Source organism: Danio rerio, chromosome 4, assembly GCF_049306965.1.
Source record: "Danio rerio strain Tuebingen ecotype United States chromosome 4, GRCz12tu, whole genome shotgun sequence".
NCBI classification, from domain to species: Eukaryota; Metazoa; Chordata; class Actinopteri; order Cypriniformes; family Danionidae; genus Danio; species Danio rerio.
The window spans coordinates 36,191,611-36,216,666 of NC_133179.1; the positions used below are offsets into that span (position 1 = coordinate 36,191,611).

Consider the following 25,056-nt stretch of genomic DNA (forward strand, 5'->3'; position numbering starts at 1 on the left):
AGCTCTTCCAAATAAGCTTTCAACTGCTATTGTTTTTTCAGGCTTTGCAGAAATGCTATACTTATTTGTTAGCATCAAGTTATTGGTATGGGCTTGCAGTTGTGTGTCCATGTCTGGAAAAGTAACATGATCACCACAAGAAAGAAGGCTTAATAAAAAGAGGTGCTTGCACACATGTACCCTAGAGCCAGATACACAACTGCAGAACTGTTCTGCAGGACACACAGTGTAAACAGCATGTGAATTGTTCTCAGATGGAACATTGTACATGTATGTTTCTGTTGAAGCTATGGTAATTTTCATGGCCCATCCATTCTCCAGCATCCTTTCTGCAGATTTCTTTATTTCTTCTGTTTTGCATTGTAGAGGGTTATTGACCCTTCCAACAGACTGCAAATCCTGTATCGTATTGAAGTAATTGTCTGTCTTGTTCAGAAGCACATCGATCAGATGATCCAATCTACGATTTCGGATGCCACAGAGAAATTGGTATTTTAAACGGTGGAAGAAACTGTAAAGCAGAAAAACATGTAAGAATAAGGTGCAATGACTACTACAATGTACACTTAAACAGGTAAATTATCTAGCTTTCAGATTATCCATAAATCTATTATGAAATGAACATGGATACAAATGATATATACCGTTCTATCAGATTGTTTGTGTCAGAATCTCCATGTTTATAGCATCTTCCAAAGTTTGACCAGAGATGACCAATTGTCTCCCAGTGGTTCTTGAAGTACTTGCAGACATTTTTGAAGTTTCTAAACTGGCAGTGAAACATCTCAGCCTTTTCCTTAAATTCTTGTGCCTGTAAAAATTGACAAGGAAAATCATCTTTCATGTTAGCATAAGAACTGCTGGAGATTTTTAGGTATTTTAAGTAATCCTTCACACAGACATACCCCAGTGTGTGCAGTAAGTCTACTGAGAGAGAATCTGTAATGTTCTTATACTGTCTGAAACACTGTGGGTCTATGATTAAATAAACTAATATAACAATACTATTTGCAGTAACTAAAACAGACCAAACAAACAATCCATGTTTATAACTAAAAAGAAAAGTTGCAAAATTAACAAATTATAAAAGACATCACAATTTTACATTAAATCTAGTTATAAATTTAATTAATGCCTTTTGGACTATGTAAGATCTTTGATCTGAAATGTTATTCAGAACAGAATTAAAAATATATCCTTATTTAAAATAAAACATTTAGCTCATTCTGTAAAGTGTATTTTAAATTGACCTAAAAGGGTATCAATTATTAATTGATAAGGTTAATATAAACTGAATGCTTACAAATGTGTGTGAATATGTAAAGTTGATTATGAAACTCTGCACACTTAGCCTACTATATATCTGAAAACAGTTTATAAGCAGCATAAATTCATATTTGAAGGAGAGTTCTGTGTGAGTGAGAAGAGGCCAGATGCAAGTGTTATCTTAAGATTTGTCTTAAAATTAGCATTTTTCAAAGGCTCCTGTGTTTAGGTTCTGTAATTTTACTTTTATGGTAAAGTATGATTTTATTTCATTGCCTTTAAAGTGAAATAACAGAATAAACATTAAAGGCTGGAAAATGCCAATTTTAGAAAAATAAGACAGTACTTAGAGCAGGGGTCTCAAATTGACGGGGGGCCATATCAGTGACTGACAATTCATAGGAGGGCCGTTTTAAAATTCAAGCACAAGAAAAAATGGAAACCTGACATATTTGATGCACTCAGACATTCTTCCCCATAGTATCAAAGCTCCCTTTGTTTGTTGTTCATATTGAAGGGGTTGTTTAAATTGCTATGAAAATACTACAATTTAATAATAGGCATAATAAAATAATAATTATGCCCCAATCAATTGTTGCTTAGCCAAAAGTGTAATAGATAGCGTAAGACAGCAGAATGCAGTTTAGGTAACTTTATTGACTTTACTAGCAACTGTTCTTCTCAATATCATTCTTTTTGGTAAAACTAAAACTAGAGGGGATAAGGATGTACTGTACATATTCACATTTACTTTAACATGTTTTATACAGCCAACAGTAAACGTTTACTAATGCACATTTATCCAAATCTTAATATGTATGAGAAAAATCTATTCATGAGACCATTTGAATTGAGTATTAGCAAAACTATTATATTTACACCACCATCATAATGTGTAAGCCATAAAAATATATTTGTACAACAAAATACAGGGGGTATAAAACTGATTATAATCAAATGACCCTTGAATATTTACAAAAATAAAGCGCTTACGGACATACATTTAAGTGTATAAATCAGCCCCTGAAATTTGCATGTGTTACTTTTGATCGCACATTGAGAGAAATTGCCAGTAACTCGGATATAAAGTACTTTAAATGTCCAGTAGGTGGGGAGTCAAAACTAGAAGTGTTTATGCGATAGCACAACGATAGCGATTCAAAAGTATATGTTTTGATGGGCCGAATATCGTTATATTTTTGTCGTCAGTTGTGGGCCGGATAGAGGAGGAGACAGGGCTGCTATTGGCTCGCGTTCTGGCAGTTTGAGACCTATGACTTAGAGGCTTTTGCATCTGAACTCTTCATACTGTATGTGGGTTACCATTTTATATTAGCTGTCATTAACATTATTTTTTCACATATTAAAAATGCATGTTACAAGCTTGTTACAAAAGTAGAAAGACACATTAGAACATTCAATTGTACTATAAAACAAATAGCAACACACCGTTGAACAGCATTTCATCTCTGACATAAACTGCATGATGTGCGCTCTTGAATCTGCCTTTTCAGGTCCACTCACACCAGATTCAGATTTTGACAGCCAACGAGTTACTGCCTGTGTGTAATAAATGGTGGGAAAACGTAAAGCAATATATTTAATATGGTGAGAACTTCCATGACACATTTGGCATTATTAGGATCAAGTATTATAAGCTTCAAGTTAAGGGGTACTCAAATCAAAGTAAAAACAATATATGTTATTGCTATAGCTCAGCAAAAGTTTGAACTTTTTTTTTTGCTTAAAAAGTGCATTGATGACTGACATGAACCCACAATGAGATTTATACCCAGATAATGTCAAGTAATATTATAGCATGTTCTATGACATCATGTTGCAATATGAAATAAGCTTAAGTTCTATCCACTGATTCATTAGCAACTGAAGGTAAACAAATGTGACTGGTAATACTGTTAGAGATATACATAAAAATTATGTTAATATGACAGTTGATAAAAACAGAATATAAATCTATAAAAGGAGGAAAAACCAAAGCAGTTTCCTAACTTAGTACTTACTTGCGTTACATGGTACCAACAAAGGAGAATGTCTGACTCGTTGAACACCTTTTGAATAGCATTGATTTCAGCCTGGTCTTTATCAACCATAAAACACCTAAAAAAAATAATATAAGCTTCAATATAAGAATACAAGAAAGAGAATACAAACACAACATATTACAAATGTTTGCTCTCAAAAGAAAGCATTTTGTTGTTTACTGTTATTTACCTTCTCTAGAAAAAAAAACAATTTGTGCATGAAATCAACATCTAGCAAGTACCAATGTTGACCTGAATTTGTTAAAGCTTTGATGATATATAGCATTGCATCCAATTTGGTATCCTTTGAGGCATTTACGGTTGTAAGTCTGTGCTGAATAAATTCACAGGGATCTAAATATTTTCCTAAAGAATGGACTGTTATATTGGTCTCTTTTCAGTTTCCTTTAAAGTGTTCCTCTGTAGACCTCTGCTCTTCAGGTCTGATTTATTCTTTCATGAAAATCAGAGTAACCATCTTCTAAGAGTAAAAAAATATATACAATAGAAATCAACAGTGCTCCACAGCTATGCGGTTACATTATTCAAAGTATCTTTCTTTTTGATCAGGAGAGCAAAGAAACTTATTCCGGTTTGGAAAAACTTAAGGGTGTGAAAATGATCCCTTTAAGATATTGTGTATACCCAAAATATTGTTGAATGTTTTTTTGTCCAGTTAAATAATCTAACGAAGAATGATTAACTAATCATTTTAATTTACATTTACTTATTTGTTTGTATTACCTTGGAGGTACAGAAAATGTTGGTTTCAGCTTTTCCAGTGCCAGTTGAAGTGTGTCCTGCTTTTCATTTCCCAAGATGATATAGGCAACAGGAATTCCATGACCATGACTGTCTCTGACAACTAATGTAAATAAAGGAAAGCCATACTGGTTGACACCATATGTTGCATCCATAAAAATGATATCCCTTCCATATTCTTGAAGATTTTCTTTCATGGATGGTGTTTGCAGAACTATGACAAGATCTGTTTGAGGACTATAAGGCTGATAAAAAACAACCAAATTTTTAAAAGGGCCCTCCAGAAGACGTGAGGTACTAGTGGCATCATCTTTGTGTTGCTGATGTTTTCGCATCATACATGTACGAATATTTTCAATGTCTTTAGGGGTTACAAAATATGCTCGGTTGTTGAGATCAGTATGTCCTTGTTCTTTTGACCACTCATGTGATTTTAGGAGAATTGTATCTGGTTTAACACCAAGAGATATTAAATCCTGAATATGTTTAACCAGCTCTTGGCTAATGTTTTCTGAGTGACCCTCAAAAGAACTTAAAGGGTCATGTCCTGAATGAATGTTGTACAGCCTTTCAACTATAACCAGTTTGTTGAGCCAGTCTGTCCTTTTTTTGAAAGAAACATATGCCTTGCATCCTTTAGCACGTCTACTTCGTTGTGTGCATGCTCCAGAGCGTTTGCATGAAAACAAGAAATATCCATTTCTTTGATTTTGCAGACTTGCAGAATTCACAGTCCTGAAGTTGGCATCTTTTGAGGCATTTATGGTTGTAAGTCTTTGCTGAATAAATTCACAGGGATCCAAATCTTTTTCTAAAACATGGACTGTTATATTGGTCTCTTTTCTGTTTCCTTTGAAGTGCTCCTCTTTGTAGACTGCTTCTCTTATAATTTCTTCCATATCTGATGTCAAATCTAAAAATCAAAAAGATACAAACAAATAAACAAAAAACATCAATAATAAAAAGTAAAAATCCACAATATTAATAAGACTTGTATTATTAAATTAGGGCAGATGACCTGAGGTTAACATACTACTACTAATAATAATTCAGCGAAGTTGACCTGAGGTAAACATATTAATCATATTATTAAATCCGCGATGATGACCTGAGGTAAACATATTAATGATTTTCATAAATCAGCGCTGATGACCTGATGTAAACATTTTATTGATGTTAATAAATCCTCAATGATGACCTGTGGTTAACGTAATAATGATATTAATAAATCAGTGATGATGACCTGAGGTAAAAAGATTTATGATATTAATAAATCAGTGATGATGACCTGAGGTAAAAAGATTTATGATATTAATAAATCAGTGATGATGACCTGAGGTTAACATATTAATGATATTAATAAATAAGTGATGATGACCTGAGGTTAACATTTTAATGATATAAATAAATCAGCGATGATGAACCGAGGTTAACATATTAATGTTATTAATAAATCAGCGATCATGACCTGAGGTTAACATATTAATAATATGAATAAATTAGTGATGATGACCTGAGGTAAATATTAATGCTATTAATAAATCAGTGATGATGACCTGAGGTTAACATATTTGAAATAATAATAAGTCAGTGCTGTTGACTCGAGTTTAACATATTAATGATATTATTAAATCAGTGATGATGACCTGAGGTAAACATATTAATGATATTAATAAATCAGCGATGATGACCTGTGGTTAACATACTAATGATATTAATAAATCAGCGATGATGACCTGAGGTTAATAAATCAGTCATGATGACCTGAGGATAACATATTAATGAAATTAATAAATCAGCGATGATGACCTGAGGTTAATAAATCAGTGATGATGACCTGAGGATAACATATTAATAAAATTAATAAATCAGTGATGATGACCTGAGGTAAATATTAATGATATTAATAAATCAGTTCTGATGACCTGAGGTTAACGTAATAACAATATTAATAAATCAGTTCTGATGACCTGAGGATAACATATTTATTATATTAATTAATCAGTGATGATGACCTGAGGTTAACATATTAATAAATTAATGATAACATGTTAATAAATCTGTGATGATGACCTGAGGTTAACATATTTATCATATAATTAAATCAGTGATGATGACCTGAGGTTAACATATTAATAAATCAGCGATGATGACCTGAGGTTAACATATTAATAAATCAATGATAACATATTAATAAATCAGTAATGATGACCTGAGGATAACATATTAATGAAATTAATGAATCAGTGACTATGACCTGAGGTAAATATTAATGATATTAATAAATCAATGATGATGACCTGAGGTTAACGTATCATTGATATTAATAAATCAGTTCTGATGACCTGAGGTTAACATATTAATGTAAATAAATCAATGATGACCTGCGGTTAACGTAATAACAATATTAATAAATCAGAGACGATGACCTGAGGTTAACATATTAATAAATTAATGATAACATGTTAATAAATCTGTGATGATGACCTGAGGTTAACATAATAATAAATCAATGATAACATATTAATAAATCTCTGATGATGACCTGAGGTTAACATATTTATCATATTAATAAATCAGTGATGATGACCTGATTTTAACATATTAATAAATCAATGATAACATATTAATAAATCAGCGATGATGACCTGAGGTTAACATATTTATCATATTAATAAATCAGTGATGATGACCTGAGGTTAACATATTAATAAATCAATGATAACATATTAATAAATCAGCGATAATGACCTGAGGTTAACATATTAATAAATCAATGATAACATATTAATAAATCAGTGATATTGATGATGGCCTGGGGTTAACATATTAACAATCAATGATTACATATTAATAAATCAGCAAGGATGACCTGAGGTTAACATATTTATTATATTAATAAATCTGTGATGATGACCTGATGTTAACATATTAATAAATCAATGATAACATATTAATAATTCTGAGATGATGATCTGAGGTTACCATATTTATTATATTAATAAATCAGCGATGATGACCTGAGGTTAACATATTAATAATATTAATAAATCAGTGCAGATGACCTGAGTTTAACATATTAATGATATTAATAAATCAGCGATGATGACCTGAGGTTAACATATTAATAAATAAGTGATGACCTGAGGTTTACATATTAATTATATTAGTAAATCAGTTATGATGATCTGAGGTTAACATATTAATTATATTAGTAAATCAGTTATGATGATCTGAGGTTAACATATTAATAATATTAATAAATCAATGATGACCTGAGGTTAACATATTAATAATATGAATAAATCAATGATGATGAGCTAAGGTAAATATTAATGATAATAATAAATCAGCGATGATGACCTGAGGTTAACATATTCATTATATTAATAAATCAGTGATGATGACCTGAGGTTAACATATTAATAATATTAATAAATCAGTGCAGATGACCTGAGTTTAACATATTAATGATATTAATAAATCAGCGATGATGACCTGAGGTTAACATATTAATAAATAAGTGGTGACCTGAGGTTTACATATTAATTATATTAGTAAATCAGTTATGATGATCTGAGGTTAACATATTAATTATATTAGTAAATCAGTTATGATGATCTGAGGTTAACATATTAATAATATTAATAAATCAATGATGACCTGAGGTTAATATTATTAATAATATGAATAAATCAGTGATGAAGACCTGAGGTTAACATATTAATTATTTTATTAAATCAGTGATGATGACCTGAGGTTAACATATTAATTATATTAATAAATCAGTGATGATGACCTGAGGTTAACACATTGATAATATTAATAAATAAGTGCAGATGACCTGAGTTTAACATATTAATGATATTAATAAATCAGTGATGATGACCTGAGGTTAACATATTGATAATATTAATAAATAAGTGATGATGACCAGAGGTTAACGTATTAATGATTTTAATAAATAAGTGATGATGTCCTAAGCTTAACATATTAATAATATTAATAAATAAGTGATGATGACCTGAGGTTAACATATTAATAATATGAATAAATCAGCTAAGGTAAATATTAATGATATTAATAAATCAGAAATGATGACCTGAGGTTAACATATTAATTATATTAATAAATCAGTGATGATGACCTGAGGTTAACATATTAATTTTATTAATAATCAACTATGATGACCTGAGGTTAACATATTAACGATAATAATAAATCACTGATAATGACTTGAGCTAAACATATATATAATAATAAATCAGTTATGATGATCTGAGGTTAATATATTAATTATATTAATAAATCAGTGATGATGACCTAATGTTAACATATTAATTACATTAATAAATCAGTAATGATGACCTGAGGTTAACATATTAATCAGTGATAACATATTAATAAATCAGTGATGATGACCTGAGGTTAACATATTAATTATATTAATAAATCAGCAACGATGACCTGAGGTTAACATATTAATTATATTAATAAATCAGCGATGATGATCTGAGGTAAACATATTAATTATATTAATAAATCAGCAATTAAGTCCTGAGGTTAACATATTAATAAATCAGCGATTATGACCAAAGTCAACATATTTAACAGAATAAATAATCAGATTAAATAAATTTACCGTCTCAAATAACCTGTCTTGTGTTTAAACTAGTGCTGTGTTGGTTCACCTTTCTGGCGTTTGTCTTTAAATGAAATTGACATAATACATGCTAAAAACTGAATTATTAGACAAAAATATGATCGCTAAATTAGCAAGAGACAAGTTTAGTCACGTTTAATAGCTAGATTTAAATTCAAAACAATATTGTTAGCTTGTTTTAATTGAAGCCAGAAAGTAAATCGCAGTAACGGTAGAGCAGCACGTCAATCTAACGTTAGGTAGGGACGGCTAATAGGCTAACTTAATGCAAACTAAAGTTAAATGTTGCTCGTTTGCTTCGCTAGAAAAAAAGGGCAAATCCATAAACACATATGAATTTTACAATCATTACTGCTTCTGTAAACTTATAGAAGAAACCCGGTAATCTTACCTCTTCACGTGTCCTCTTCACAGGTGGAAATGGCAGTTGAGTTGCGTGTGCGTGGGTGTGTGTGGGTGTTTTCTTCTTTTTTGAATTTGCGATTTTGGCGGACTCTGCAGGGCGGCACATAATGATGACGTAATAACGTTTGATTGGCTGATAGAGATGTTGTCCCTGGGTTATCATAAATTATGTTGGTCTCAGGACAACTAGCACTTGGCAAAATCAGGACGAGCGTTTTTTTATGCCTGTATTTTAAAAGTTATGTGCATCATGACGTTTCCATCAATCAATTGTTTTTTAATGCTCATAGCCCATCCAAAATAAACATAAAAATAGGTGGCTGGAGGCAAATCAATGCCAATATTAATCGAGCGCAGCGGTAATGTTTACAAGTGAGGAAAAGTTAAACACAAGCAGATTACAGGCATACACACGAGGAAATCACAGCTCGCACTGTATCTTTTCTGTGCACACGATTGACGTTCTCACGAGTGAGGTCATGCTTACAGCGTGTGCGCACAATCTTTTCTCTCTGCTCGCTCACTGGTTCTTCTCTCTACTCGCACAAAACTTTTTGGGATTTTTGTCAGTCCTGGGGCGGGACTTGGTTTACTTGTTATCTCTAACGCTATTGGTTACTCTACCTCTCCGGAAGTTAGCCGAATGGTATGGTATGGATTAGGGTTGGGCCGATAGACGATGCCATCGTCCATCGCCGATGGCCAATAGACAACACAGTGCTGAGCCGGCATCGTCGATCCTCCGCCCCGCCCTCGTCGCAAACGCGCCCGCAAAAAATAGACACTCACGCTCCATTTAGATTAATAGGTCTTAGAGTTAAACTGCCATTTTAGAATGAAAATGATCCACTCATTTAATATGCTCCTCTTAGCTTCAGGCAGAGAGCAGTGGACGTTGGACAGTTTATCAACGGTGTACCACTGAATCGCATCTCTCTATAGTTGTTAAATGTGATATTCAGACATCCCAAGTCTCCAAGAAATTCCAAGAGTCTCTATGCATTTGCGTGACTCATAATGCCTGCAAACGAGTGAAAATCACGCGTCTCCCTAACGGTCCTCAAATAAGTTGTGCACCATTCTCACCCCCGGATCCCTCCTCGCTCTTCAGACAAGTCACACACTGTATGCATGTATTTCATAAACACAGATTTCTTTACGATTTAAAACAGCATCTTTGGATATCTTTTCTGCTGGAGAAACTTAAAACAAAACGTATAAAAAAATAAAAAAAACTTACATATATCGTAGGAAAGGTACACCAGAACATTTTGGCAATTTTAAAACCTTGACAGCGGTATACCTTGTAAACTGTTATCGTCACATGTCCAAGCAGCATAACACTGATTTTAGGATCTAAATTTTTTTTTAAAGTCTCAAGCAAAAAGATTCCAATAGCGCTGCCTGCTGGTACATGAAGAATATGGTCAATACTGAAGAACTTTACACTCAGATGTTTGTATTTCATCAGCATGCTGTAATCCATTTCTTAAGCAGAAAAAGTCCTTTTTAGACTAGTTTGTTGGCCAGTTGTAGTCAGTGCAATGCTAAACATTATTGTTCCACTATAATTTGTTTATTTTGCCTCATGTTGTCCCACAGCAACATCATATAGTTTAGATTACTGTACAATGTTTTATAATAATTAATTACTTTAGTGTCCATTTCATTCAGCATATTTCAAATTAGGGGCATCCACGTTTTTTGACATACTTTAAACCAGGGTTTCTGCAGGTTATTATGACCGACATTTTAGACTCATAAAGGGCTAAAGGCTAAGGAATTTTTTAAATGGCCCAGATGGAAAAGATTTTTAATGCCCGATCAAAAAAATATCATAATTTAATTAATTTAATTATACAATAATAAATACATTTCTTAAAAATTGTATTTTAGATATTTCTTAGCATAAGATTTTAAATTTCGTGTAGCAACAAGCAAGCTTTACTTATATCCATACACTTTTTTCCCATATAAACTTTCTTTAAAAAAACAAAAAAAACAAACATATTTTAAAAATTTTAAAACCTATAATAAACAAAATCTATGCACAACAATCTGTCCTGGGGCCTGTTTCAGTAAGGAGGTTCAAACAACTCGGAGTTTAAACTTGAACTCTGAGTTGATTTACCGAGAGATTAAAAACTCTGAGTTTTCGGTTTCAGAATAGCTGATATGAGCTGGGTCAATCAACTTTGAGTAGACCAACTCAGAGTTAAGCGCGCGCACCGTGACTATAAAAAGGCATTATCAATGGAGCGCAGATATTACGAGTTACTATGGCAACATCTTAAAAAAAGAGAGAATTTCTGCATTTCTTTCTCCAGCTGAACTTGATGTGCTCATGCAAAGTTATAGCAAATATGAGTGTATATATTTAAAATGAAGCAACCATCAGTGAAGAAGAGACAGCGTGGGAAAACAGCTGCCCAAGTTAATGCGTAATTTTTAATTTTAAGTATTTAAACATTTTAAGTGTAATAAAATAAGTAAAGTAATGTGTGACGTTTATACTTTTTTTCTAAACTTTTATACACTTTTATCAGTTTTAATAGATTTAACAGTGCACTTGTTATGTGTCTGTCTTTTTATTGATCAAGTGATAGAGGTTGATATAACATTAAGAAGGTAAGCAGTAATAAAATAATTTAGACAGAATAATAATCCCATTAATCTAGTACAAGTGCATGTCGAAGGTTAAGCTAATTATTTATGAAAAAAAAAAGGACAAGCCTCGTACGTGACTTTGTTCTGTGTGTGACAAAAATGTAGGCAATAGCTGTGTTTCCATCAAAATATAGGCTATTACATAAATTTGTGCAAAACTGGAATAACGCCTAAAAATAAAGCAGCGTTTTTATCCAAAGAGTCGAAGAGAACACAATCGTCACTTCCTGATTAACTTGCGCCAAATATCAACAGTAAAAACAGAATTACTGCGGTAGAAAAAGCTGCATCAATGATTTTTTTATTTAATTAATGTACTTGCGCCTCAGAAGACAATTGACACACAATGAACACGTGGGGGCGTTTGAAGCCAGACGCGGAGATCTTGACACGCTCCAGACGCTCGGAGGTAATTAATAATATACACTAATACTGAAACAGTTAAGGCATTTTAGATTGACTAAAACAGCATTAAATATGTTCTGCAGTGTGCTCAGTCTGCTGGTTTGTCCTTTCACACACATTTTCATCATCATCTCTAACAAACCATTTTTTAATGTACATACTGTAATTTGTTAAGTGCACTTCGTAGTTTATGTGCATCTTATCAAATAAAAGTTTAACCTACTCAGTTATGCACATGTTATATTATGCGTATTTTCAAAAGTTATGTGAATCATGACGTTTCCATCAATCTTTTTTATGCACATCTCCAAAATGAGCTCTAAAATAGGTGTGTGGAAATGTAAGACTAATGCGAGAAATGCCGCTTCATCTTTAAAAAAGGGGAGGAGACCAACAGAAACTCAGAGTTTAGAGAATATAACCTGCTCCGGACCAGGTTAGATTCACAGAGTAAGTTACCACGGTAACTGACTCTGAGTTAAAGTTACCTCTCTTTCAGAAAAAGGCTTGACTTACCCTGCTTTCTCGAGTTTAACAAACCTGTCATTTTGAAACGGAAAACCCAGAGTTTCTCTCATTTCAGGGTTAAACTACTCTGAGTTTTAACTTAACCTACTTTCTGAAACAGGCCCCAGGTCGATGTCCTCAGCAGTAATGGAGCACATTTAAACAAATGTTATTGTAAGTAAATATTTATACAATTATGAAAAATAGAGTTAAATTTACCATTTTGAATGAAAAGTTTTATTGAGATGGGTTGTTGGTGATTGTAGATTTTGAAATTTAAGACTTTTTAAGGCCCAGCAGAAACCCTGTTTAAACACAATAGCCCTGATAATTAGTTATTATAATAATGATGTAATTCTAACTCAGATTCTATCTGTAAGAACTAGAAACAACTACTAGAAACAAGTTTAAACCCATAAAGAAGTTGGACGTGTGATCAACATAACATATGCAAATACAAAGTAATAAGTCAACACTATAACAGTAATAGCAGTTATCTTCTATGAGAATACTGTAGGTCAAATATCGTCAGCTCAGTTAAACTTTTTTTAATTGACTGTTTTTGTTTATTGTATATAGCGCTAGCGCTCAAGGACACTTTACCAACAGCAGGAGAACAAGAAAAGCAATAAAGCTCTTTCTGATTCTGATAACCTTAAGAAGGTAGAGAAAATGGGAGACTAATAAATCATTAAATGAATGACAAAAGTAATGAGAACAAGTGACAAAAGAAACTCATTTCTGTCTTTCAATGAGTGCTTATGTGCATTTAGGAGAACTAGGCAGCACACTCAGGGCTGCAAGATGGATTTAATTTTGTATTCTTATTATTAAAATATATCTGAATGAGGATCAAATGACTGAGTTGATCTTTGAAAATGAAAACCAACCTGTTTGTTCCTGCAGATCTTCCTGTTTGACTGTGAATGTTTCTTCAATCTTCACATCTTCATTCTCCTCTTTAATAAACGCCATCTTTATAACAGTGTGGAGATACCTTGTTGACCTTCAGTAGGAGTTTTTCTCTGTGTTTGGACACTTTATCCTGTTTAAAATAAACAAAACAATGAACAGAAATAAAATAACTTCTCTTCAACACTTGCTTCAATGTTTTGTTTATATGGGAGTAATTAACAAAAAGAAATCAGGCAAAACGTTTCTTTAAAACACTTATTACACACTTTCCTGTTACTTTATTCAAACAATAGCCATTAGTTACTGAGAATAAAATAGTACTACGTTGTATAAAGGGTTAAAATTATATTTCCAACAGCAGGAATATAATTAAGCACCATATAAAAAAACTTATAACTTTAACATTAAATCGGTTTATATCTGTGTAAACCTTTTCAAACAAACCTTTGTCCAGTTGAATCACAAGCTGCGTCCCAAATCGCATACTTATGCACTATTCTACGCCATTTTGTAGTATAAATAGTGTAAGTAGTGTGTTCACACTGAAAACTCTAAAAGTAATAAGTGCACTTTAATTTCCCGGATGATGCACTCATTCAGCCGCTAAAATGAAGTGTGTAATGATGGACACTTCACGCACTCAACGACCGCAGGTTTGCTTACGTAGCGGAAGAGGCGGAGCTATCGGACGCACATGTTGAATAACTTTATTTATTTTGGATGGTGAGAACAAAATTCTTCTACAAGAGTGATTATAGTGCCTCCCGATGGTGAATGCGGCAACACTCACGGCAGGTAATATTTGATAATTCGGTCGTTTATTTCACTGATTTGGCAACCGTCAAACGTCATCAGGGAAACGGTTTGAATTTCCGCTTAGTAAAAAAACATTAGTGTGCCATTTGGGACGCCACTACATACATATACTATCCTGTTGAGTGTGTAAGTGCATAAGTACATAGTGCATGAGTGCATAGTGTATAGTGTGCCATTTGGGACGCAGCTACAGCGCTGAAGCGGCGCCGCCTGATGACGTCACGCGCCACGCCAAAATAAAAGTCTTTTTTTTTTTTTTTTTTTGCTTTTTGACACTTTCTGTTGCAGTCATGACTTATCAATTCATTACTCCCATGGCTTTCACTTTACACTATATCTGCTCTCTCTCACACACAAACCTTTAATCCAAACATTTTCTTAACTTTTTTAATCCACTTTATGATGACTTGTATGTCTACAACACATTACTTCTTAATATCTGAGTACAAATCTCATTCTCATAATTATGACCTCTTCTTTTCTATTTCTACAACTTCATAGGCCTATGTAAATTAATTTTTTTCCACATGAATTGTCGTCTCTTATTTGTGTTACACGTTTCCTGCCATTCTTTAGCAATCTTCGGTAATATTTAATTTACCTTTACTTACAGAAGCATTAAAGGTGTAGTTCACAAAAAAAATTACAATTCTGTCATTTACTCATCCTCTACTAGTTCCAAATCTGTTTTGAGTTTCTTCTGCTGAATGCAAATAAAGAGAATACATGGGCAAAAAACAGCCACTATATGGTTCAACAGTTCCTACTTTGGACATGGCTGGTTTTTTCCACATTTTCTTGCACACAAAATGTTCTTGGAACTCGATTACAATTGAACCACAGAAGTCACGTCACAGGTTTTGACAATGTTCTTGGTTCCTTTTCTGGACTTTGAGCATCTCAGATCTCTTGACAGATGAAGGAGCTCTCTGATTTCATCTAAAGTGTCTTCATTTGCATTCTGAAGAATCGTTCTTGAGTGCCTAGTGTACACTATAACACACGCATTCCACCACTGCTATTATACAGCCACATTTAATTATTTTTATTTTTTTATTGCAATAACAACAGGCCATTACAACAAATAGAAATACAAAAACTGATAGCACTGCTACTCGTGTGATGATATTACTCATATATCCATTCATTTACGGCTCAGTCCCGTTATTACCATAGTAATAATTATCACCATAGTGGAATGAACCGCTAACCTATCCAGCACATACTTTACACAGCAGATGCCCTTCCAGCTGCAACCCGTTACTGGGAAGCATGCATACATACTCATTCACACACACCGCATGTCTATGGACTTTGGGGAAACCTGAGAATCCGGAAGAAACTTATGCGAACACGGGGAGAACATGCAAACTCCACACAGAAATGCCAACTGATCCATCTGAGGCTCGAACCAGCTACCCACTGCACCACTGTGATGCCTTCATGTATAATTATTTGAGGTATTAAACTGATATTGGTGAAGAACTATGCTTACAAATGGTTGTTATATTTAAATGTGTGAAAAGGCACCAATCAGATAAAGCGATTGTAATGATCTGGGCAATCAAGCATGTATTGTTATAGACACCTTTGATTATTTGTCTTAAGAGATGTAAGGCAGGTCCTGTTCATATAATTTGCTTTAGGCTATCAAGTTGATATTGGCATGAACAGCTATACCTGTTAACAGGTTTCATATATGTAAAACAATCCTATTCAGTTAATGGTCTGGCCTATTAGGCAGCTATTAATAAAGATGACTGCACATGATGATGAACCATTTAATTAAATGAATATGTGACACAGATATTTAAAATTCATTGTTGCAAACAAGTTACAGGAGTAAGTGCAGTTGTTGTTGTATGTGATGTTCACCACTGTGATTACACCATAGTGAAACAGAAGTCTGAGAAATGCTGTAGTTGGTGTAGGTGGAGCAGGTTAATCACATTAAAAGTTCTGCATTGTGTAGATATGAAAGTGAACTCTTGTCATTGAATTACTCTATATACACTGCCTATACAATAAATTAACTTGTTATATAATTATTTTGTGATTATAAATATTTAGATGCCTGATAGATAAAAAAGGACAGTATGTGATAGCTTTACTGTGTTAAAAGGAAAAAGTTTTGTCACAGAGTATCTTATATATGCTTTTGTGAATGTCTATGCATATGTACACTGTTAACCCTTACTGTAGATTATGCAGTAAATAACTGTAAAATAGCCAGTGTTTAGCTGTAATGAAAGGAAACAGTATTTTACTGTAAAAGGAGCAGGATTTGTATGAAATTCTGTAGTGCAAAGAATAAATTACAGTAATTTACTCTATGTACCATTACAGATATTTACTGTGATAATAAATGGTAAATTACTGTTCAACCATTACTGCCCCATCTACTCTGATGCTTTATGTTCCTATTTTATATTTATTTTATCTCTGTGTTTTCTTTGGTTCCTTTTATGTTTTTAACATTGAGTATCAGGAGTCAACCAATGCCACAGAGCTTATTAAAAGTTAAGCGTAAGATATGGACGAAATGCATTTAAAGGCAAAAATATTCACACAGAGCAAAGAAATTGTCACAATAATTTTTATAATTTTGTTTTACTTTTTCTATAATTAATCTAATTTAATTGCCTAGTTTGACCTATAGTTAATATTTTAAATTGCACTTTCAACTGAATATTAGTATTTTGCTAAATAACTAGTAAAAATGTGTTATTTAAAAAAATATATCTTAAACAACACACACATACATTTTTGCAGATACTCAATGAATTTGTCTGGAAAACTGGCAAGTAAAAGTGCCATTAACAGTATAAAGGCTTTCGTAAATAAATGTATAAATCATGATATTTGTTGTGTTTTTTATTATTACTACAGATTTGGAACGACATGAGAATCAGATTATTTATTTATTTATTTTTTTCTATGGATGAAGTTTATATTATAGTATATTTTTATTGTTTTTATTAAACGATATGTGCATAACTGTGATAAATGTAGGCAGTTGCTTTGAAAATATGCTGTGTAACAGGGGTGTCAAACTCCTGGAAGGCCACAGCCTAGTAGAATTTAGTTCCAGCCCTGCTTCAACACACTACCTTTAGATTTAGTTTGATCAGGTGTGTTTAATTAGTATAACTGCACTGTTACTCTGTAGATTGTGCAGTAAATAACTGTAAAAAACAATGATTTAGGCATCACCACACACTCCCACAGGCTGTCCGTCTTATTCTAAACACAAAGGTGTTAGAAAGAGTTTTCAGAAAATGCTGGCCCTTTAAGAGAGCCAGGTGTTTGATTTGTTTACTGCTGAGTGTGCTCTATTCTCTGTCTATCAATTCAGATGTTGAGTCTGATATGTTTTAGGCTTTAAATAAAATTCTAGATAAGAATCTAAAATGAGTAAGTAAAATGTGTTCAAATGTTTTTGAGGGTTTATAAAATAAGGCTGTGTTTTAAGTTATATTGTTGTTATCTTGAACTGTGTACTTGTAAGCTACATTGTTAGCTAGTTAGCCTCTCCTCATATAACTTCTTACATTACTTTTGTTTAAGTATATGTATTTATTGGATATTGCATACTGCCATAATGTACAGATGCAAACAGTTGTATGTATCTTTCTGGCAACTAAGCCAAAATTAAATTCCTTCATTTCAGTAAGGTAACATGAGCACATCATCACAGGGAATCACAAAAACATGATACACATAGCCATCCACTCACAAAGGTCCACTGTCCGGTCCCAGGTTGTGAGTTTGTTGCTAAGTATTTTTCAGAGCAGTGTTTCCATCTATGAATTTATATTTGAAACAATAAAAAAGTTTGTTGTCATGAGATAATTATAACAATAAAAGATTGGATCCTTTGGTTTTTCGGTGTTGCCAACTTTATTTTTATTTTTTATAATTATTTTAAACTTTTTGAGATTTGACAGAGCTTTTAATTATTTAAAACTTTAAAATTTAAAATAATTATTTTGTGTTTTTTGCTGTTCAGTTTTTTTTTTTTTTTTTTTGCATTGTCAGCATTGAGGAGAGAGTAACACATTTCACTGCAGCACTTTGTGTGTGTGTGTGTGTGTGTGTGTGTGTGTGTGTGTGTTTATTGGATATGTGATTGTGATAAATGTTAGCAGTTGCTTTAAAAGTATGCTATATACCAGGGGTGCTTAATTCTGTTCCTGGAGATCTACCTTCCTGCAGATTTTAGTTGCTATCCATATCAAACACACCTAAACCAATTAATTAGGACCTGAACACCACTTGATAATTACAGGCAGGTGTGTTTGATATGGGTAGCAACTGAAATCTGCAGGAACGTAGATCTCCAGGAACAGGATTGAGCACCCCTGCTATATACCATGGGGGTCAAACTCCAAGTTACTGGAGAACTGCAGGGCAGCAGAGTTTAGTTCCCACCCTGCTTCAACATTACCTGTAGATTTCTAACGAGCCTTAATTAGTTTTATCAGGTGTGTATAATTAGAGCTACAGCTTAAAGTCCTGGTCACACTGCACTTTTCTCCCTATAGACTTCCATTCATACACATGTGAATGCTGCAAACCTGGAATGAATGCTCATGCAACAAATTTTACAGTTTGCAGCATTGGAAAGTTCAAGCTTGGAGAACTCTGAACTGTGAAATCACATCATGTGATTGCTTGAGACTAATCAAAGATCAAACCATGACCTCTCTGAACAAAAATTATGGACCAGTTGCTTGCTTTTTCAGTCTCTAAATATTTTGTTTAATCCCACTCCTTTTCGCAGAGCCATATGACAGAATTTTGCATGCTTTAACGTTAGTTTGACTGCAGCCTTGCTGTGCAGACCTGTGGCTCTCAGTAATATGTAAGATGATATGTATATCTGCTGATTTCTTAATTTTGTTATACATTTTCTGTTTTATATTTGTTTGCTGCCAAAACAATAAAATATTTTTTTCAGAATTGACAACTTGATTAATTTAAAGAATTAATAACAGGTAAGAATACTACTTAATTTTAGTAACACCTTGACATACTATTGTGTATGCAGTATAATGCTGTGAGTTGTAACACTACAGTACAGTAATTAACTGTACACAGTTTCCAGTTAGTTACCACTACTGCTCTATTACAGTAATTAACTGGCAACACTGTTGCCAGCTACTCACTGCAATAGTTCGGTTACAGTAAACAACTGGCAACACTGTTGCCAGCCACTCACTGTAATGGTTCAATTTCAGTAATTAACTGGCAACACTGTTGCCAGTTACTTACTGTAACCAAACTTTTACAGTGAGTAGCTGGCAACAGTGTTGCCAGTGTTCTACTGTAAAAAAGCCTGGTAAGGTCTAACAGTGTATGCACAAACACAAGGAATAATTAGAGCGAAAAACATCTTTGTTACATACCAGGTGAATAAGAGGCTTTCGAGAGAGCTGAGCTGCTCACACATGTTCTTTTCAACCTAAAAACGAAGAAAAGAAAACAAAATTGGCACAGAAACAAGCTACATTTTAATTGTTACAATCTATAGAGACTTTTGGAAGAAATAATTGATCTGTTAAGAGTGTGTTGACAGTCTTACAGAAACCAGTAATGAGCTGCATGTGCTTTAAGAGAAATAAAGGACTCTAAACTCACATAAAGAACAAGTTCAGTGATAAATAAATAACTAAAACATTGCTAATATTAGCTCATGTCAATGTATTGACTGACCTTTACACAAATAAAACCTCAATCTGAAGTTCAGAAATTGTTTCTTTTAACGAATGATAATATATCACAGTATAATAGTATAAGACTCACATAACTATTATATAAGTGAATGTAGTTGTGTGTATTGAGACATCAGTGTGGTTTGAGTCTTCACCAAGTACACAAAGACTTCAACCAAGCAACTCTGAGAAGCTTCTACAAAAACAACACACAACTCTTGCATTACCTTTTAACCAGGCTTGGGAAAAAAAATAATTGAAATGTGTTTCATATCAAAGTACCTCAACATAAGTGTATCAACATTAACTACAAAATGCAGCAGCCAAACTGAAAAATAAGCTTCAATAGTCAATAGTCCTATAAAGCAACAGCAACAAAACAAATGATGATGGCTAAATTCAACTTATTTTCCCAATACATCATTATGTCTCTGTTAAAACTGGTTTGTAAAGCCGCTGAACTTCCCATCCCCCACTGTAATGTGTCTTGAGTCTTCACTGCTCTCCACTGCTCATTTGCATCTTTATGCCAGCATTAATGGGGGCCAATTGAGTCTTATCCAATCACATTCCAGATCCAGTAGCTCAGCAGGGTTGTATCTATATATACCAGGTTCCTAACAGAGGCTTCATTAGCTTATTTAGCTAAAAGAGAACAACTTTTGAGGACAAACTACGATTGTTGACTTCTACATTGCGATTATTACCAAATACCTACAAAGAAAAGCCCACTGAGGCCATTTTTTCATCCCACTTCTTCATTGAGGACTGGAAACGTAAGTTGCACATGCTGAATTTACAATCAAATAATATCTGAATGCTAACATTATAAAATGTAAAATCTATACATGCGTGGATGCATTGTTCAACGTTGTATTTAGTCCAGCATACATGAAAAAAGTACAGAAACACAGACTTGTTCAGTTTGTATCTGATAAAAATTCTGAATCAAAGATTCCAGTTGTAGAGGAGGATTTTGAGATCAGGAAGTCCTGGGGTGTCTGTGAAATTAGACCCAGAGTTGAGCCCACAAAGTGCCAAGGAAGAGCTCATTTTAGACAAACCGGTGGAAGATAAACCAGAAGTTAGAATCCTGCGAGCTTATTTAAGCGATTATGCTTGTGGTTTTGAAGGTGATGTGATCAACATAGATTATTGTTATTGACTTGTTTGTAATGTACCACAAAGATACAAAGACGTGGTTACATCAGTAAATGCAAGTGAATAGGTTAAAGCTATGGTAGAAGAAATGCAATTGTTAAAAGAATGCAACTTTTGCTCTCACCAACCTACCTGAAGGCAAAGGTCTAGTGGGTAAATGGGTTTTTGCAAAAACAATGTATGTTGCCAAAGAGAACTATGATAAGTCTTTTCTCCAACTGCTAACATGACTAGTGTAAGAGTGTTAATGCAAAGAAAATCTGATTGTTCATGACATGGATGTAAAAGCAGCATATTTACATGCACCAATAGAGTGTGACATTTCATAAAAAAGCCAGAATGTTATGAGGTAAAATCGAAAAGAAAAGGTGTGAGAAATGTATCAATAAGTCATGACTAAGCAAAACAAAAAAAAGACTTTTATTTTGGTGTGGTGTGTGATGTCATAAGACTGTGCCGCTACCGCACTGTGATTCAACTGGAGAAAGGTTTGTGTCAAAGCTTTTGCACAGATAAAAAACTGATTGATTAAAGTTTCAGGTTTTTCATTCAACGATAAATGATGTACCTGCTGTTAACAATATTATTTTAACCTTTTATACAACGTTGTTCTATCTTAATCACAGTGATGAGGACTATTATTTGAATAAAGATAGGATAAACTTTATTTGTCCACTAGAGGAAATTTATCTTGTGCAAAAAAAAGTTCTACACATTGCTGTAAGCGGACAATAAAATAAAAAACAAACAAACAAAACAATTAAGAACATACCTGAATAAAGTTTGAATAAAGTTACAGTAAAGTGTGTAATAAGTGTTTTAATGAAGGTTAAATTTATTAAATAGGCATAATGTCATTCTGTTCAAAGTAAACATCACTGTATATGAGAAATTGAGTACTAGTTTTAATCAGGTCATTTGTGGCTATTGTTTCTTGCTCAGACTTACTATTTTACCTGATTTTTTTGTTAATTACTCTCATATAAAGAAAGTGTTGAAGAGAAGTTATTTTGTTTCTGTTCATTGTTTTGTTAATTTTAAACAGGACATTTTTTTTTGTTTTATTCATTTTAAACAGGATAAATTGTCCAAAAGCAGAGGAAAATTTCCTGCTGAAGCGACTGATCTCCACACTGTTATAAAGATGGCGTTTGTTAAAGAGGAGAGTGAAGATGTGAAGATTGAAGAAACATTCACAGTCAAACAGGAAGATCTGCAGGAACAAACAGGTTGATTTTCATTCTCAAACACCAAATTTGATCCTCATTCAGATATATTTTAATAATAAGAATACTAAATTAAATCCATTCTTGCAGCCCTGAGTGTGCTGCCTAGTTCTCCTAAATGCACATAAGCACTCATTGAAAGACAGGAATGAGTTTCTTTCGTCACTTGTTCTCATGACTTTTGTCATTATTTCATGTGTTATTAGTTTCCCATTTTCTCTATCTTCTTAAGGTTATTGCTTTTCTTGCTCTTTTACTGTTTGTAAAGCGTACATGAGCACTGGCGCTATATAAAATAAATAAAAACAATAAATGAATAAAAGGTTTAACTGAGCTGACAATATAAAGATTTTAAAAAGTAACAGAAAAGTGTGTAATAATTGTATTACCGAAGGTTTAATTTATTAAATAGCATAATGTCATTCCATTCTAACAATACATCACTATAAGAAATGGAATACTAGTTGTAATCAGGTCATTTGTGGCTATTGTTTCTTGCTCAGACTTACTTTGATTTCTTTTTGTTATTACTTTCATATAAAGAAACTGTTGAAGCAAGTGTTGAATAGAAGTTATTTTGTTTCTGTTTATTTTAAACAGGACATTTTAATTGTTTTGTTCATTTTGCTTTTCTTGTTCTTCTAAGCATCCTTGAGCACTGGCGCTATATAAAAAAAGTTTAACTGAGCTGACGATATTTGACCTACAGTATTCCTAAGAAGATATCTGCTATTACAGTGATAGTGTTGGCTTAGTACTTTTCATTTGCATATGTCACATTGATCACAATTCCCTTTTTTCTCAACTTCTTTCTGGGTTAAACTTGATTTTAGTAGATGTTACTAGTTCTCACAGAAAGTATCTGAGTTAGAATTACATCATTATCATACTCTTAATACTTAATTACCAGCTATTGTGTTAAAAGTGTGTCATATGGATGCCCCCAATTTTAAATATGCGGAATTAAATAAATACTAAAATAATAAATTATTATAAAACATTGTACAGTAATCTAAACTATATTTATGTTGTTGTGGGACGACGTGAGACAAAAGGAACAAATTATAGTGGAACTAAAACGTTTAGCATTGCACTGACTACAACTGGCCAACAAACCAGTCTAAAAATGACCTTTTCTGCTTAAGAAATGGATTACAGCATGCTGATGATATGCAAACATTTGAGTGTGAAGTTCGTCAGTATTGACCATATTCTTTGTGTACCAGCAGGCGCAGCCATTGAATTTTTGTGCTTGACACTTTTTTTAAAGAAATCATTTTTAGATCCTAAAATCATTGTTATGCTGCTTACGCAAGGGATGATAACTCCTTTCATGGTGTAGCCTGGTTTGGAAAAGTCAAGGTTTTAAAACCGCCAAAATTCGTCAGAATTATTAGCCCACACCCCCATTGAATTTTTTTTTCTTTTTTAAATATTTGGCAAATTGTTTTTAACAGAGCAAGGAAATTTTCACGGTTTGTATGATAATATTTTTATTTCTTCTGGAGAAAGTCTTTTTTTTTTTTTTTCGGCTAGAAAAACACCATTTTAAGGACAGAATTATTAGCCCCTTCTGAATTCTGTCTTCAACTGGATGCAAGTGTTTTTTTTTTTTGTTGTTTTTTTTTTTTACATTTTAAGACACTATCTCCAGCAGAAAAAATATCTAAAGATATCATTTCAAATCGTAAAGCAATCTGTTTTTGAAACTAATGAAAACAACAGATGTCAATGATTCATTTGAATGATTTAGCCTGACGATTACTGCTCCAAAATATAATAAATAAATATTTCTCAAAAGAAAATATTTTGTGCTTAAAGGGAAAAAAAAGTGTTTGTTTTATACCTAGACATTTAAAAGAATATATTTTAGAGCAGTAATCACAATACTGTGAAAGCATGATATTTTATTCAAGGTTATCATACGTCAGAATCTTATACTGGCCCATGCCTAATGCTGCTTGATGTTGCAAAGTCATATTTTATTATTTTATTATTTTTCTTTGTATGAATAAACATGAATACACTTGTTTGTAGAGCAAGTAGTGTGACCGTTTTCTACCGTTATTCCTGGTCATTTCTCCAATAGGCAACTGAAGCACTAAAACAATAGCATGTGAGATCAGGGGCTGTTTCATGAAAGTGGTTTAGAAAAGTGGAGATTAAAGTTGAAAACCTGGCTTCAGTGAGCCGAACTAATCGTCCACACTTAAGTTGGTTCCATAACAGAAATTCGAAGATCATTTGATGTAACTAATCTGAGTTCAGTCAAAATAATCCAGATAACTTGCTTGTGCACGTTACTGTCATGAAACCCTGAAGGTTGAGCACAGATGCATTGATTATGTTGTGTGCTACCATGGCAACTACTTACTGTTATAGAACCAATTTAAGCCCCTAAGGGTTATAAAATAATCCTGGGTTTTCATTAACCGACGTTTCACATTGGCAAACCCTGGGTTAACATTATTATTTGTATATTTAAGATGCCACTGTCCCTGATTGGA

The 25,056-nt window shown here is 33.0% G+C and overlaps 3 protein-coding genes across 5 annotated transcripts in view; 1 reads left to right on the plus strand and 2 right to left on the minus strand.

The window, feature by feature from the left end:
- Positions 1-25,056, minus strand: part of zgc:173607 — a 791,925-nt gene that overhangs the window by 511,467 nt on the left and 255,402 nt on the right. The window lies entirely within an intron of this gene.
- LOC110439586 (uncharacterized) overlaps positions 1-25,056 on the plus strand; it is a 296,328-nt gene that overhangs the window by 267,988 nt on the left and 3,284 nt on the right. The window contains exons 1-2 of one of the 3 annotated variants that reach the window (XM_017355760.4): positions 20,794-20,938; positions 22,402-22,552. The exons of 1 other annotated variant lie outside the window; for it this stretch is intronic. In XM_017355760.4, the coding sequence (XP_017211249.1) occupies positions 22,468-22,552 (85 nt within the window). In that variant the 5' untranslated portion in view covers positions 20,794-20,938; positions 22,402-22,467. Of the gene's footprint in view, positions 1-20,793; positions 20,939-21,770; positions 21,812-22,401; positions 22,553-25,056 lie in introns of those variants that run through there. One more of the 3 variants, XM_073947804.1, reaches the window with a different exon arrangement.
- LOC100006562 (uncharacterized) lies at positions 80-3,380 on the minus strand. Its single transcript, XM_021475379.2, has 4 exons — positions 3,288-3,380; positions 2,716-2,826; positions 645-811; positions 80-113 (listed from the first exon to the last, which is right to left on the minus strand). The coding sequence occupies exons 1-4, from the start codon at positions 3,375-3,377 to the stop codon at positions 80-82; spliced, it is 402 nt and encodes a 133-aa protein (XP_021331054.1). The 5' UTR covers positions 3,378-3,380.